The sequence below is a fragment of the Coffea arabica genome, chromosome 9c, assembly GCF_036785885.1.
Source record: "Coffea arabica cultivar ET-39 chromosome 9c, Coffea Arabica ET-39 HiFi, whole genome shotgun sequence".
NCBI classification, from domain to species: domain Eukaryota; kingdom Viridiplantae; phylum Streptophyta; class Magnoliopsida; order Gentianales; family Rubiaceae; genus Coffea; species Coffea arabica.
The window spans coordinates 19,896,161-19,913,269 of NC_092326.1; the positions used below are offsets into that span (position 1 = coordinate 19,896,161).

Consider the following 17,109-nt stretch of genomic DNA (forward strand, 5'->3'; position numbering starts at 1 on the left):
CCCTCTTGGGGGGAATGGGTCTCATCCCAATAGAGTGAGAAAAGCCTGTACTAGACAAACGATAAAGACCTTGTATAGAGTTATTAACAGCTATAATTATTATACCACCATATTATAATATTTGTGCTTTCAAAGCTATAAAATAAATATTTAGTTAACTTTTTCAATCCAAAACTGCATTATGAAGTGGGAAGGAGAATTTAAATTCAAAACCACTAATTCTTAGTGGATCAATTTCAGCTATTAGACTAAGACCTCCCCATCTTTCTTTTTCATGTTATTTAGTAGAATTTTGACAAAAGAATACAAAATTTAATAAAAAAGTGTTAATTGGACATTAGAAAATTACTTCATATAAGATGGGACAATAGTTTAAGAAAGTGTCTATAAAAACAAAAAAATATGATAGAATTATTATAAGACCTGTTACAGTGTAATTGTACAAATTAGTTTTTGTTGTATAGATACACAATTTGTTTAATATCATTCTTATTTTAAAAAAAATGCTTATTATACTATCCAATGTTCAAATATATTTTAGGTGTTGAGAAAGAGTTAAAGTAAAAAAAAGACAAGAAAAAATACATATACGTCCATTAAAGTTTACATAAAATATAGTCCAATTGCAACATTTGTGATGTCTGGCTCCAGTGATAAAGATATTTGCGCGCAACCTTCGAAGGGAAATTCAAGCCTTTTGCAATGGCTAAACTATATTTGCGTGCAACCTTTGAAGTGAAATTCAAATCTTTTGCAATAGCTAAACTATCATTTTCCCTTCAATCACATGACTGGAACCCCTACCAAATTGGTGAGCATGTGGGAAGGGACCGAATGATGCTGGCTAGTTGGATCTCAAACTTGTGTAAAGTAATCGTGGCAAATTGGTCATTACAATTTTATTCTGATTAAAATAAATAATGTTAATAACGGCCCAAACCCTTCTTATGTATTTGATCAAACTTGAATCCCATTTCCAAGTATGAAAATCATCCGTTTCCCATACAGCAAATTTTCCCAACATTCAACGCCAAAAAAGCGTAGGATTTTAACACGATTACATAAATAGCTGTAAACATGTTCATTAAAAAAGATTTTGTGTTTCAGTCCAACCGAATGGATCCAACATCTGCTACTACTCCCCTTTCCCACAAGCTGCCACAAGCCATCATCCGAGTAATCGCCATATAGGAATGTCTAAACCTACTCTGCAATGGTTCACTAAGTAAAATTCACTGATGAAGAAGGAAAAATTCAAATGCTTTTACAGGATTAAATAGAGGCAAGTATTGTAACATAGCTCAAGTTGTTCGAACCCCTTGCTCATCCATGTATCAGAACCTTACGGGGTCACAATTTCTATCAATTAAACAAATTATTCGAATTCCCAGAGTAATACAACCAATGTGGAATCTAGAGCCAGGTTTTGATATGATGGGAGACTAGTCTCGTACCTTGACTGCTAAAGCACTCGTTGATAATTTACTGCCACATGCAATATTTTTACTTCCAAGCTCCGAAATTCCCATGTACTCTGTCTTGGGTCTCTAGGCAGGAACAGAGTTGAACAATCTCCGTTGAAGGTAGAGACAACAACGTTGTGATTGCAGGAAATTGTGAATGCTAACGAGTTGCATCAACGAAAGAAGCCAATGAATGGTGCAAAATTATTTCAAACATCAAATGATTATGGGTTATAACACACGCACTAAACAATGATTACAGAACATGATACAAATAGACCTGGTCAATGAATAACATAAATACAAGAAGATCTTGTAATATATTACAATGGATCTGGAACTTATGGTACCATGTTGTTCATTTGTACCTATATCTTCCTAAAATATACACCATAAAACTACAACGTCATATACTAATCAAAATAACATCACGCATGATTACCATAACATCTTTCCATCGTGCCACAATTGAATGTATAACAGTAGTTACCTTTGAAAACTCCCTAGGTTGATACTAGGATACTGTTTAAATTTATTTTCAGATGCAATATCAATGTTTGAGTAGGATTACCTTCAGTTAGGAATGCCCTTCCAATTCCAAGACACATACATTGCATCCCCGTAAGGCCTGCAAATAAGGAAATGAAGATGCTTTAACACCTATGAAAATGCAAATACTTTAGCACCATACTTAAAGCCCTGAAATAGATCCAGGAAAAGGTGAAATGCTTGAACCCTCTTCATTCAGGTGCAATTCATGACTTTGAAACAACTGACATGTCTTCTTTTAAAACAAGGAAAACAACAATGCAGAACAAAGTCTAATTTTCAACTTCACTAATATGCAAATGGTCAAATTCCACAAGAAAAAGCAAACCGCAGACCAATAAAATTAGTCAAGTTGTTCTAATTCCTGGCTTGCAATCCAGGAATCTTTCTAAGGTGCAAGACTAAATTCGAAAGTCCATGTCAAAGAATGAAATAGTCACAGGACTAAAACAAAAGATGCCAGTAACATATTAGAAGCTAAGCCCCTTTGTGTAATTGACTTTAATAGCAGAGGACAGATCATTATGAAGAAGGTGATTCCATAGATGAGCATCTTGTAGAAGATATAGATCATGAAGCAAAGTTACAGACAATGGAACTTTAAAAGAGAATTATTAAATATGTTTATTAATCTAGTCAAAATTAGATAAACTAAAGAATTTTTTGAACAGGTCCCCTGGGGTACTTGTTAATCCATACTACTGACTAAATACAGACTCACAATTAGTCCCCCGGTATTTAGACACGTTCCTGTTTAACTTCAGTTTTCTCAAGAATAGACGATTCAGATTCAACTGACAATTGCCCCATGACACCCACTAGACAAATAGTAAATTAAATCAGTCTTGATTAATTAAATCAAAGTTACAAGTTGCATTGATGATTGGGCCTAGCAATTGGGAAATAGGATGTGCAAAGTCCAGTATAAAATAAAGTAAATTAATTACTTTACTTAATTCACAATGGACTAATTAGGCTGTCCTATCTATTAGATGTCCAATACCGATGGATTCCTTAACTACAAGTAACCAAGTAGCATTAAAGATTCTAAAGACCATCCTTTTATTCCCTTACTCCAAATTTTGGCTATAAGTAGATCTCTACTTCCTAATTCAAGACAAATGCAAATCCCCAACTTTTGGAGAACCCCTGGAGAACAAAGTTCAAGAGCTTTGTTCTATCTCAAGTCCCAAATCCAAATCAGGTCCAAACTCAAATACAAATCAAATCTTGTAATTATGTCAGAAGCTTGAAGATGGAAGATCCAAGTATTCAAGACGACACCGTCAAATTGATAAATTCTACATTCAAGTTGTAGAAGGCATCATTTTAACCAAAGAACATGTATTTTGGCCCTTCCACTAAAATCTTTTGGAAAGAAAAATCAGAGGATTATTTTCTTTGATTAAAAATTTATTTAGAAATTGTGACCTTTTGCGTATAGATTAATGAACTCTATATTGAGATGCACAATTTGAATGTACATAAGGAATAAAAGAAACCACGAACTTTTTTAAGGCAATTCCAAAATTGGCACTCCTGCATCTAATTTTTTTCTTTTTTGTTTCAGTAACAAAAGAACAAGTTCTTTCAATGTGGGCACCGGATACAATTATAACGAATCAGGATGGAAAAACTCAAGAGAAAAGCACTAAAAGTTACATAGAAATAGCCTTCAAGTTCCATTTTGAATTTTAAAAGTGACATTCTTAGAATGAGACATTAGCTTACGAGAAGGAAACACTTGTACTAAATTCATGCTTGAGAAATACCAAAAGTTGGCCCTTCTTAAACTCTTGAAAAACTTTAAGATGCATCTGGCTGGCCCTTAACAATACTTTCTTGCTTTCACCTACAAACCCAGACTCCTATCACAACCTGAAGGATCAATCTGATGTCTGTACTCACCTGCTCCAGTGGGAGCTAGAGCTGAAGATTTTCCATGAATTTGGTGCCTCTATGGGCTGCGTGAATTGAAATAAGTTTAATGCTAGTCTATAGGAAGGTGTTCAAGGAGGACAGAATATTTAGAGAAGTCAGAATTCAACTCGGGAGAATAGGGTTGATACTTGTTTTTGCTATGTACTCTGATGCTAGCAATGTAAGGTATGCAAGTGACCTACCGAAAATAGTGATGCAAGTGAGATTTCTAACACTCTTAAGTGATGATTATCCTGCATAATAAAGATAAGTTTCTGTTCAGTGAATATTCCAAGATAGCTTGTAAGAGTTGAGTTGGATGTTATCACATTGATCAAACAAGCATAAGCTCAGTTTACAACCTAATCATGAAGTTATTGATCAAAATACAGAGAGGTTGAAAGATGAGATATTTTGTGCTGTCAATTTAAGAATTTGATACAACTATAGTGGAATCTTTCTTGAAGAGTGACTCAACAAAATGTGAAGTAGTTTATAAGAAATTTCTGCATGGATTTTGTGTGGTACAATCTATCTTCAGGGATTGCTAAACAAACTAAAGAGTCAAAGAGAATTCTAAAGATAGGGCATTTTTGGCAGAGCTTGTCTATTTTCATGTTGTTGCAAGAAGGAAGAAAGAAACCGGAGACATATATGTTTATGTGTATATACATAGATATAGACATCTATACACATACATACAGATATATACCATATGCAAAGTACTGAAACAGGTGAGTCCATTCTAGCATAAAAAGGTACTTTGGGATTGATTTGATACTATTTATTTCCTAGGGTCCGAGATTCGAAGTTTTTTATCCACATTAATTACTTGGATGATATAGAACCAAGTTTAAATATACTTTATTTTAGTATAGACATCTATGAATTTATGTTCTCAACTTCAATTAAGACTCTAGGTTTAATAATCATTTTGGCTGTTAACAAAAAACTCTTCCTACAATTTCAGGGTTTGTGCCAAAGCAAATATCTATTGGGGGTTTCTGTAGGGGAAAAAACAGAAAAGACCTAGAAGTCAATTATGAAAAGAAAGTGCCACTCAACACTCTCCACTGTGTCACAAACTTACAACCACACTGTTACCTGGACTGAAAGTTTTTATTTGCAAAACATCTATCAAAGTAATGGAACAACTCCAAAAAAAAAAAAAAAAAAAAAAATGTCCTAAAGGTTCCTGTCTCTCCAATCATAAGGCCTGCACATCTGCAGATTGGGCTGGTTCTGCCTCAGATCGAAGATCGACTACAGGATATTGTGTGTTTGTTGGTGGTAATTTAGTGTCGTGGAAGAGTAAGAAGCAAACAGTTGTATCCAGATCAAGTGCAGAATCTGAATACCGTGCTATGGCTCACACTGTGTGTGAGTTGGTTTGGTTGAAGAGCATGTTACTGGAACTTGGGTTTGAGCATAAACAGCCTATGAATTTAGTGTGTGATAATCAGGCGGCTGTTCATATTGCGTCTAATCCAGTGTTTCATGAAAGGACAAAACATATTGAAGTTGATTGTCATTTCATTCGAGAGAAATTGCTTGACGGGGTCATCAAGACATCTCATGTACCGTCTGTAGATCAATTGGCTGATGTGTTTACCAAGAGTTTAGGGGGCTCTAGGGTGAAATACATTTGTAACAAGTTGGGTGCTTATGATATATATGCTCCAACTTGAGGGGGAGTGTTAAGAGAATATAAGTATTCTTGTAGATAATAAATTAGTAAGGGTATTCTTGTAAATAGTTTGTTAGGTTTGTACTCATATAAATACTAGTTGGTCACTCATAATATGGTGACTAGATGTTTTCCTCCCAAGATACCTGTTGACAAAAGCAAACGTGCATACCAACCAAATAGGAATCAAATTATTATCTGAACCAAGAATCCTTGCTGGCCAAAAGAAGCCTCAAAGAGAGGTAGCTGAACTGTTGCTAACTTCCTAAAATGTTGCCAGAGGGATTAGTAAGCATTACTGCTATCAAAATTACACTAAACAAAGCCAACTCTCTTCTGACATTTGCAGATTATCAAAACACCCAAATAACATGAGAGGAGATATGCTAACGCACACGTCGTTTAGCTATTTGTTTATGTTGAAAACACCAAAATTCCTATTGCGAAATGCAATCATCCTCTCTTTCACCACAATCATCTATATGAAAGTTCCTAATTTAAATGAGGACAGATCAACTATGACTCTATTCATCTATTAATTCATTGACTATACCATACACATTTTTGAATGACCATCCACATCTTCTTGCACTCACAAAGCACACTCAACAACATGATCCTGGCTACCTTTCTTATAACTTAAAAGTGAATATCCTGTTCATGTGTCAACAAGGAGGTTAATATCCATTTTCAATGGTTCCAATATAGTATATAGTTAAGGTATTCAACCATCCAAAAGGTGCAGTGCATGCATACCAAACAGCGAACCAAATATTCAGTGATACTGTAGACATGAAGTAACATAAGAAGTGTACCTGGGATTTTTTACATGAAGCAGAATGAAGACAAGGGCAAGAACTATAAGGCAAGAACCAATGGCAATATAGGCCATGCCAAGGAAGTTATTCCGGCCTCCCAACCAGCTAGCTGTAGAAAGAACAAGCTTTTTCCTCCCACCAAAACTGTATGTGTTATAGTTGTTTAAGAAGTAAATTGATATCACATCATTGGCTTCCAAATCCTCTTCTATTTTTCCATACAATTTGCGAAAGCTAGGCAAAGCAGCTGTGCGCATCCAGACAATGAGATCCTCTTGATCACTTAGCTAGTCCATGTAATGAACGCAAATCATCAAAAAGAACAGAAATAAAAATTCATAGAATTAAAAAGGTGGTCAGTTAATTATTAAATGTGTTAGATTACCTAAACCCTATAGAAGTAACTAATTAATTATCTCAGCTATTTTATCCAAGCAATCTGTAAATTCTTACAGCTGCCTCTATAGATTGACTTACTGTACAACTCGTATTATTAATCCTTAAGATGTTTGAGAATTTATCACCTAAGTAAATCTGACTAAAAACACGAGGATTTCAAATCCATTTCCGTAGTTGCAGAGTTCAAACTCCAACTCTAGTCTTGTAATTGTAGTTGGACAATATGGTATAAACAGGCATGTGGTAGATTAGAAAAAATCTCAGGAGTTATAGTCCTAGTCATTTCATGAACTTGGACCATCCATTGTTTGCTCTAACTTTTCTAAAGATACAATAACGTCTAAAAACACAAGGATTTCAAATCCATTTCTGTAGTTGCAGAGTTCAAACTCCAACTCTAGTCCTGTAATTGTAGTTGGATAATATGGTATAAACAGTTAAGTGGTAGATTAGAAAAAATCTCAGGAGTTATAATCCTATTCATTTCATGAACTTGGACCATCCATTTTTTGCTCTAACTTTTCTAAAGACACTGAAAAAAAAAAGTTGTCACAGAAGCTAATTGAAAATATGAAAGATTAGGAACAAATCCACATTCAATAGCGATTTTTCACTTAAGTAAAGAAAAGGAAACTATGTCACAAAATAGCATCACAAGGCATGCTTTTTAGATACAGATATTTCACTTTAATAAAAGCTAAAATTATACAAAAATAGAAGAAATAACACTTCAAAAAAGCATGAAAAAGGCCATTTTCGAATCAAGTCAAATAGAAAGTGGCGCCTTCTTGTCTTCCAATGAAGAGACAAGTGTCATAGTGTGCACAATGAGGTAAAACTTTTAAGTAAAAAAACATTTATATGTCGTGTGCTTATACTTTTTGTAAACAGATTTCATGTTCTTACTCATGAACGTTACAATAGAATTCCAACTGCTGAACCGCTGGCTCAGCAAAATGAGTACTAGTTCAACTGGGGAACAAGAACTGAATCCCCTGTTAGATTTAACACTCGCTGGCTTAAAGATGATTACTGCAATACACCGCCACCCTACACTTCATACACAAATACCATACAGATCTTCTTTAGTAGTTTCATAATGGTTACTCCAATTAAAGTCTATTACAGCACTTTGATTTATCATTAGATAGCAAAAAATGAAAGGTTTCAAGATGTTACATTTTTCTGGAACAAAAAAATCAAAATGAGTAAGAAAAAGACACTGTTACATAAATTTAGCTCTGATGCACATCAATCTTCTAAATCATTCTGATAAGGGGGCATTCAAAAGGAAAGGTATTGACCATATTATAAATGGAGAGCTCATAAAGTTATCTAAATATAGCTCTCATGAATGAATATAGAAAGTCCAATTCCATGTTGAAACCATTGAGCTAAACAAATCAAAAGACTATGATGCCTAATAGCTTAGGTTCACAATCACATATTTTCCAATTGTACATGCAAAGATACACAAGTAAATCTAGTCCTGAAAAAGGAACTAGAAACTCATTGAATATCTGGCATACAGGAATCAACACATAGAAAAGAAGGGCAGAACAAATCTCTATGAATTGATCTTGAGATCAAAAAGAAAATTAGGATCCATGAGTACTACAAAATACATTAGCTGCAGTAACAGACCGAAAAAGAGGGATCACATAGATGACTGAGGTAATATTACTCGTGAAAATAGGAAGGGAATCAGAACTAATTATACCACCATCTATTTGCAAAGGTATAGATGCTTTGGAATTGGGCATGGCCACAGATGCTTCTAGAAGTACCTGAAGATACTAATGCTCAAACAAGAAATCCTAAAAACAAGACAAATATGTAAATAGTGAAAACATTATCAAAACTTTGCGGATTCACATTATCCACACAATATAAGACAAAGTAAAACAAACATAAGCAAGACAAGGACAATTTGAAAGCAAAAATATCATTTGATAAAGTATTTTCAAACTGCACATCACTACCAAACAAACATTGAACAAAGCAAAGGTAGGCACTTGAGATGGAAGAAGCAAAAAGTGAATAGAGTCAAAAAAAAAAGCCCAGATAAATATGTGGGCAGGAAGAAAGAAAAGAGATGGGAATCAGTAAAACAGGTAGTCCTTTTGAACCAAAAAGAGGTAGTAGAAAGAGAAGGGAAGAAAAAGAGGCCTACCAATTCTCAAAGTAGAGAAAATATCAAAAGAAGCACTAGGCAGAAGCTCATTTGTGTTGAATTAAGTGACAACTTAAATATGTATGGGACATTTTTAATTCATAAAGTCTATTATAAGGAACACGTACAGGAACATTCGGATCAAGCATTGCACCACCAATGAGTGTTCCATTCTGAAAATTGAAGGGAAATACATGCTTCCCAAATTTGTGGTCACGATCGCTCTTCCATGCTATGTTCTTTCTATTAATTCTTAGTTCATCGGTCCCACGAAAAAAGGAGTACGTGTCATTGAATAAACTCCAGGAAATCAAACCACAAGGGACAATAGGGAGACCATCGTTAGATTCTTCGGGTATGCAGGAACTTGTATCATTGTACTGCAGTCCATACCTTAGCTGCTTATCACTTCTACTTTTAACATACCTGGCAAAAAATGTACAAGTACGAATTATTCTAGAAATATGTGAAGCAGGAATAAGAAAAAGAAATGACAGCTGAGCAGAATAAAGAAATGAGATAATACTGTTAGGTGCCCAATACCACACTGACATGGACAGAACATAAAACATTAAAAGAACAATTGCTAAAACAATCTAATATTATTCAGCACATTTCAGCCTATCCTTTATGGCACTTCATAATAAATCCCGTGTCTATTAAAGTGGATGGAAATATGAACCAAGTGCAGAAAATTGAAAGCTCAAAAAAGGAGAAGAGGAAATCCTCTTACCGTCTGTGGTTCTGGTAGTAGTTATCAAGCTGATAATATATATAAATTGGAGCTTTCATGTATTTGGGCACCTAAAACAGTTGCAAATACCGATAATTAGGAGTAATGCCCATCAGCTGTATCATGCAAATTTTGATGCTTTGCAAACAAAAAAGCTGCATTGCCTGGTGGAAAAACTTTTCTAAATTATCTATGCAAACCAAAAATTTAGGATTTTAATAGTTTGCCAGGTCATGAATCATGTGCTTAGTTTCAGGCTATGAAGGGCCACATAGTTATAGCCACAAACTATATAGTATAGCTGTATCTTTAACTATTTTAAATTTTTCTATATGACAGTCTAAACACACAAAATGAAAATCACCATGGGAGACCAGACTTCCTAGTTATCTTTTTAATAAGATCTGCCTCATTTTGATGCTATCCTTCTTTCTGCATTTAAAGTAGAGTTTTCATGGGTTATTGTAGTGTTTTGTTGGTATCCTTAACAACATATTCTCCAGTTAAAACATTACAATTGAAGCAGCTTAAGGCATCTGCATGTAATGCACATACCTATTCAATTTAAGATGTCCACCGTGTGTCAAAGAAAAACAATTCTATTCTCAACTACAGTTACGTTTATTGCAGTATATAAAGGTTTCCGATTAAATGAGTGTAGAATTTATAATTGACACTTATTTATTTGTTACATTTTTACATTTTTAAGTGAGGCAGTGTCCCACTAGTGGACTTAGGCCCAGTTTGATAACCCAATCCAGCACTTAAACTTAATGAATTCAGATCTTAACATATTCAGACCGTTTAATAACCAAAAAATGAACATCTGAATTAATTAAGTGGCACTGAATTTCCTAGGCAAAACTTGCTCCCAAAATTAAGTGATACTATTCACTTATCACTAAATGTAATATTCATCCAAATGTATTAGATTTAATACTTAACAATTCAATAACTTAATTGATTCAGACTTCAGATTTCAAATTTCAGACTTCAATTTTTAAACTTCAATCTTATCAAATGCACCCTTAGGATGGTCTCATGAACTGATAAATGCATAAGAGAGACTTATTGTCTTAGTACTTAAAAATGAAAGAAAGTGCCTAACTGGTGGGCTGGAAAATAGTATAATGCTACATGACATTACTCTTCCCTAGTTACTAGAGGTAGTTTAACGCATTGCACTACTATTTAACCCCCTAACTAATACACTTATAAACGACCAAAAAAAAGAACAAATTTAAGCAGCAGTTGTTAGGGTCCATTTGAAACCAGATATGTCCATTTGATTCTGAAATACAAAGAGGTAAACTCAAATGACAAAAATTTTTTTTTTAAAAGTTTGCGGGAAGGTAGAATTTCTAAAAGACAATAATTGGAGATGGAAAAATGCAACCACGTAGATAATTTTAATACTAGCTTCTACTCAACTTGTTTGAGTCATCTAAAAGGTTGCAGATTTCTTAGTGTATGATGCCCCAAGCCAAATCTTTCCAAGCTATTTCTTTCACATTGTGATGTTTTCGAAACCAGTTCTTGGCCACATCTCAGGGGATGTCTCATTCCACGTGGGAAAATGATCTGGATCACCAGTTTTTTATGTCTCAACAACTGAAATGACAGCAATCCATGACAAGGATCTTTGCACTTATACTTAAATTACTAGTTTATGCTAAGAGGGAGTGTCGTAGCTCCTACAACAGAAGATCAATGTCCGGTATTAAACTACCCACACTTTCCCCCTTGATAAGCGAAACCATTAATTGCAGAAAGAGAATAAGTGCACTACCAGAAATTTAGATTTGAAGCTTCTTCATCAATGTGTTTTTAATTTCAATGCAAGACAAAATTCCAGTAACATGAATCATCCATATTAGATCTTCATATTGTTCTGAAGTCTACAGTGTGTGCGCACATGCGAGGGAGAGAGAGAGAGAGAGAGAGAGGATAGAGAGATGGATGACAGTTTTGTAGACAAGTCAAAGATCATTCTGCTGCTAAACTTTGGCCTTCGTTTCATCAGAACAACTTTCACGAGAGTCTCATCCAGGTTAAAATATTGTAGACTGAAAATATCAGATGTGTCAGTCTCTTATTGAAGTAGGGGAAAAGAAAAGGTTTCCTTTTCAGAAAAGAAAAGAATGCACAAATAGAAACAAGGGGAATGACTTATATTGATGATAAGAATTCCCCAAGAAGAAGACAAAAAATTAAAAAGGACTCCACCTTCAGTACCTTGGAGTGTTTGTCAAGATGTCTTTGAACACATAAAAGGGAAAGATGAGAGGTACAAACTTTATTCCAAGTCCGAGCTATGTTTAAAAGATACTCTCTTTTTGATTGTCCGTGTAAGGCACATGTTCCGACCACAGTAATCATTTTACATGCTTACATGTAGTAATGTCCGTGGTTGTCCGGCACTCAGTCATAATAAAGGTTCACACAAAAAGAAATAAAAGCTTTCAAAGACATCCTCACTGTAGCAATGCAATGACATTAATTCTCTTCATAACCACCTGATGGAGAAAATTTTCCAAAGTCCTAGTAAAAGCTTTGTATTAATTTTCTTGGGCACCAATTTCCAAAAGTCCAAGAAAAAGCTTTGTCAATGGGACCGCCATCAATCTAATTATTTTTCTGATTTGTCCACGATAAAGGATGCAGCGAGAAACTAATCCAAACATTGTCATCTTAGTAACAATTTTTCTGAGATATTACCACGAAGATACAGTAATAATTTTGCTGAGATATTACCGCAACCATATTTAAAGAAATAAGAAGATCAAATAAATAAAATAAACCATTCAACAAGCCAAATGATCTCTCTTGTTGTTTTCCATGACCTATAAATATAACCTCACAATATTTACTAGCTGCTCCAATCCTCTCAGAGACAACAAGCATAAAAAACCAGTAAATCTCGAAACCCATATCCTTGTAAATATGGAAATACAGAGTGCTGTGGATGACAACCATCCCTATAATGGTAGAGACTCAGTACCATCATTCTTGAATAACCAGATTAAGACCCTACTTAATTATCAATGTAATGAACAAAAAGGAACATGGCAAGTCCACCTCCTGAATAGAAACACTGTGCTAATGATTGGTTAACTAGCAAGAATCATGGAAGGATAGTAATGAAAGAAAACCACCATCCCCCTGTTTAATCTCTCACCAAAGCCCTATCCAGTAGGCTATCACGAAATCTTCACTCAATTAAATCACAAGTTTTTGGAGGAGGTAGCATATAAATTACACCATGAAGACATCATGATGCATGAAAATTTTCATTGTACAGTCTCAGATGCTTCTAGATGTTTGCTCACACTTCCTCCTATTCCGGGCAATAGTTCCTAATTCCTACCTGCAACACCTTTGGCAGATTTTTCATCCCAAAATGCTAGAGTCCAAGTAAAAATTGATGAAATGAGTGCCTGTAAATGCTTAATTCATATAGAGAGGGAGATTTTGGGCTATATATTACAACAGTCATTCGTCCTGATTTTTGTATAAAATATATGCAAGTTTAGCACCACATCTTGTACAGAAATGAGTGAAAATGCCCTTTGCATTTGAGTAGCTTAAAAGTTGTGCTGCCTTTAGAATTAGGGACTAAAGTTCCCATTTCAAAAATTTTGCCCATGTTGAATAATTGAAGGTTACAGTCTCAACAGTTAAGGGCTTTTACCTTATCCAAGAAAAGGCAAATTACCTCCAGTAATACCACAAACTATTTAAGCATTGACTATAACAATCAAATTGAGTTCAAGAACAGCAAGCATCTGCTTTCACTATTATGTGACAACAAAATCAAAAGCTTTTGGACGGTTGAGAGCTCGATGCTGCCAGCCAAAGTTCATTGGGAAAGATACATATGCTACGGTTTCATTTCCATAAAGGACAGCAGCAAAAAAATAAGTTCTTCACACACAGGCAATAAAATTCATCGAAATCACTGAATAGAAATACTCTCAAAGCAAGACCGTAAAGCATCAGGAAGAGAAATACAACATAACAATGGCACCAAGCTAATCAAAAAAGACAAAATGAAATTACCTTTAGATATCTTGAGCAATTCTTGGGAATTAAGCTATCTTTGATATATGCAACCTTATTCAATCTAAATTGATGAGGAACACATTCAGAGTCATATCTCTCAACAATCTCCACAACCTACAATTTGGAAGTTACATCAGTAAGCTATGGCATACCAAGGACTACTCAAAAGGAATGAATTATTAAAAAGAGCGACAAGCATGAGATATACACTCAGTGAAGCATGTAAAGAAAGCAGTCCTATTGGAATGCAAAAGATGCCCATCAAGAAAAGTGTCGAAATAACCTGTGACGGAGAAGAGACCGTCATTATATGGGAAATAAACAATCCAAAAACAAAATGGAAAACACGAGAGAATTGAAGTTTTAGAGATTATCAATTCAGTTGTATGCCTACTGATGTTGGAGTTAGGACAGGTTTACAAGCTGGAAGACTTTGCTGAGTAAACTGGTACATAGCTGGACAACAAGAATAATGTTATTAATAGAGAGTCATAGTTACATCTTAAAAGCAACAAGGAATCTTTATTATACACAAACATGTATCCACCAAAGAGATTGGAAATGAAAGTTATACTAAAGCACAACATACATGACAGCAGTGTCAATAACAAAATAAGAGAACTCAAGCAAACAACAAACAAACCAAAAGCACCATTAATTGATTCTCTGATGTGACAATTGAGTAGGATAAAAGAGATGTCATTTGATGTGACATTGACAAATATGAATTACATAGTGCCATGGAAACACCAAGGATATGTACTCTTGAAAAGAAGAGAAGTACAGCAAAACTTTAATATAATTCTCTTAAGATAACAATATTGGCTAGCACTTTACTTGCTTCTTGTCTCTTTAAAAAATTTTAAGTGCCAACATCGTCACCCCTTTTAAAGTAATTGACAGTTGTATCCTTGAAGAGAACATGGGCATAAATTTCCAATTTCCCTGTATAGCAAAAGTGCTAGCTTCCAACTACAAGACACTGACATTCTTACTTGAAAGCAATCAAAGATATAACAGCAGAATCAACAAGGTTTTCAAGCATGCACTAGAATATTGAATATGTGAATATGTACAAGAAGGTGTTTTTTGAGCACCAAGGTGATCCAATGTACATATAAGTGCTGACATTTTAATGTACAGTCGATCCTAGTAAATTTAATCAGGCTTCGTATTATGTTAGTACTGAAAAAATGTTTTAAAAACCGAATACCATGCATGAAAGGAAATTAAGACCAATTAATTACATTTCAATGCATATATATGTGTATTAATCCCCTTGACTTCACAACCTTAGCCAATGAAAAACATCAATTTACTTTATCTTTGGGGTTACAAGGAAACTATTGCCCGTTATTGAGTAAAAAAAATATAAATTAATCCTGACCATAAATAAGGGAGTGAGAAGAGAAATTTGTCTTCTATTTCTTTTTCATTACGTGTACTCCTTTTTTCTTCTAGATCTTGAGTTTCTGCTCCTATGTACAATTAAAGTGTAAAAGACCACCTTCAAAGAAAACGTTATTGTGATGACAATTAAGGTTTAACCCACAGGAATACAGCCAAGATGAAAAGTCTAATGGCTAACAATATCCTTCAGTTCAAGGAGATTACCATTTAATTTACAAGTAACTGTTATTACTTGTGAAAACGTGATGACTCCTGATTACAATTGTGAGAAGTTGGCAAGCAAACTAAGACATTGAAACATGATAAAGATATAGGAATGTCATACTCATTTGGGCAAAGAGCAACAAAAAAAAATGCAGATGCCATACTATTAAGGTAGAATGGAGTTAGGGGTATTCAAGATAGACTAATTCAACTAAATGTGATTAAATGGTTACTAAACTGAATGGACCCCTGTTACACCAATCGTGTTTGGTTCAAAGAGCAAACTAGTGGATAGTGAAAAGAGCACCTAGTGGATCCTTAATAGCTACACGTGCAGTTAAACAATATTTTAAATAAGAGTATCTATTTTTAGGATCATCTTAGTGAAGCACCACATACAATATCCAATTACTGCCTCATTTCCAGAAGATAATAAACTATTTGCATTTTCTTTCCTTGTAAAACTTTATCCAAATGATTCCTAGAAAAATTGACAGAAGAGAAATTAACTACTGCCTTAAACATCAGACATACTTTTCCACCTATATGCATCAGCTCTATTCCACAAATTCTGCTACATTAAGTTTGATTGGTTAACAATTGCAACTTGACAAGCTTCAACTTCTACAATATAACAAGCTCCAAAACAGTAATGCGTAGGAATTAACGTAAAAAAAATGCATTATTGGAAATTAATTTGATAACGCCTAGGGTTCTCCAATACTTCTTATTCTCTTTCCACCATGACACACTAAAATTGTTCCTATTAAATCTATTTTAACAATCAACTAATAAGACATCTGCTTCAATGAATTATCTCATCAACGTATGTGAATACAGCAATTAATGAAGTGCTCTTGCCTTTGGATCGGCCGCCGCGAAGGACTAGAATTGATCGAGCATCCACATCCGCCGCGACTAACGCGGTGGAAGCAGAGGAAGAGACGCTTTCCCCATCCCCTTCCATCGTTTGTTCCTCCAAAGATATTTCAAAAAATCCACCAAATCTACCGTCTTCTCACAGAGCTAAGTAATCTTCAGAGAGAGCAAAATTCTTGTCTGAATGAAAGATGAAATTCGTTAAAAGGATTGGAGAAGAAGCGAGGAGGGGGAAAGGAAGGTGAATCTTAATAGTGGAGTGAAGAGATGGAATAGAATCAATCAAAACGGCAGCATTTTGGATTAATTTCATTTTGCACCCTCAAATTATATAACATTGTTACTTTGGTCATTAAACTTTAAAATGAGACAGCTCATACTCATACCTATTATGTGAAAATACCAAGAAAAATATATGGTCTAACGAGATTACTATAAAATATTTACTCAAAAGACTTTTATTCATAAAATAGAACAATATAGAATTTGTCCCGTTCAACTAAATTCTTGGACAAAAGTTGGACAAATTTTATATTTAAATAAGAGAAATTTGTGTACTTTACAAACTAAAGTGGAATAAATTTTATACTTTAAGGATTAAGATGCCATAAATTGATATTATCAGGGCTAAAGTGAAATATATTTCACACTTTTGGGACTGATACGAACGGCACCAATCTTGTGATGCAACCAATACAGACAGGATAGGATCTAGAAGGTGAGAACTCACGTTGATGACACACGAACGCAGTGGAATCACCTAAACCCGTTGATCACGTGGTCAACGAACCTCGGTATTGGTAGAAGACGCC

At 34.5% G+C, this 17,109-nt stretch overlaps 1 protein-coding gene across 6 annotated transcripts; it reads right to left on the reverse strand.

The window, feature by feature from the left end:
• Positions 1-1,012: 1,012 nt before the first annotated feature.
• LOC113708977 (putative ALA-interacting subunit 2) lies at positions 1,013-16,547 on the reverse strand. Of its 6 annotated transcripts, XM_072064799.1 has the most exons (11): positions 16,280-16,547; positions 14,199-14,260; positions 14,013-14,087; positions 13,802-13,918; positions 9,743-9,813; positions 9,138-9,435; positions 6,435-6,724; positions 4,136-4,186; positions 2,035-2,091; positions 1,455-1,623; positions 1,013-1,208 (listed from the first exon to the last, which is right to left on the reverse strand). In XM_072064799.1, exons 1-8 carry the CDS (start codon positions 16,383-16,385, stop codon positions 4,171-4,173), a joined length of 1,035 nt encoding a protein of 344 aa, XP_071920900.1. In that variant the 5' UTR covers positions 16,386-16,547; the 3' UTR covers positions 1,013-1,208; positions 1,455-1,623; positions 2,035-2,091; positions 4,136-4,170. The 6 variants fall into 6 exon arrangements, with proteins under 6 accessions (XP_071920900.1, XP_071920899.1, XP_071920898.1 ...); XM_072064798.1 differs by having other exon boundaries at positions 1,455-2,091; XM_072064797.1 differs by lacking the exon at positions 4,136-4,186 and having other exon boundaries at positions 16,280-16,546.
• Positions 16,548-17,109: the final 562 nt, after the last annotated feature.

Coding starts and splice junctions, on each gene's coding strand:
- LOC113708977 (XM_072064797.1), bottom strand. CDS start 16,385: ATGGAAGGGGATGGGGAAAGCGTCTCTTCCTCTGCTTCCACCGCGTTA. Junction 9,814..13,801: donor ATTGCTCAAGATATCTAAAG/GTAATTTCATTT, acceptor CAACTGTTTTAG/GTGCCCAAATACATGAAAGC. Junction 6,725..9,137: donor TGCTTGATCCGAATGTTCCT/GTACGTGTTCCT, acceptor TACATGGACTAG/CTAAGTGATCAAGAGGATCT.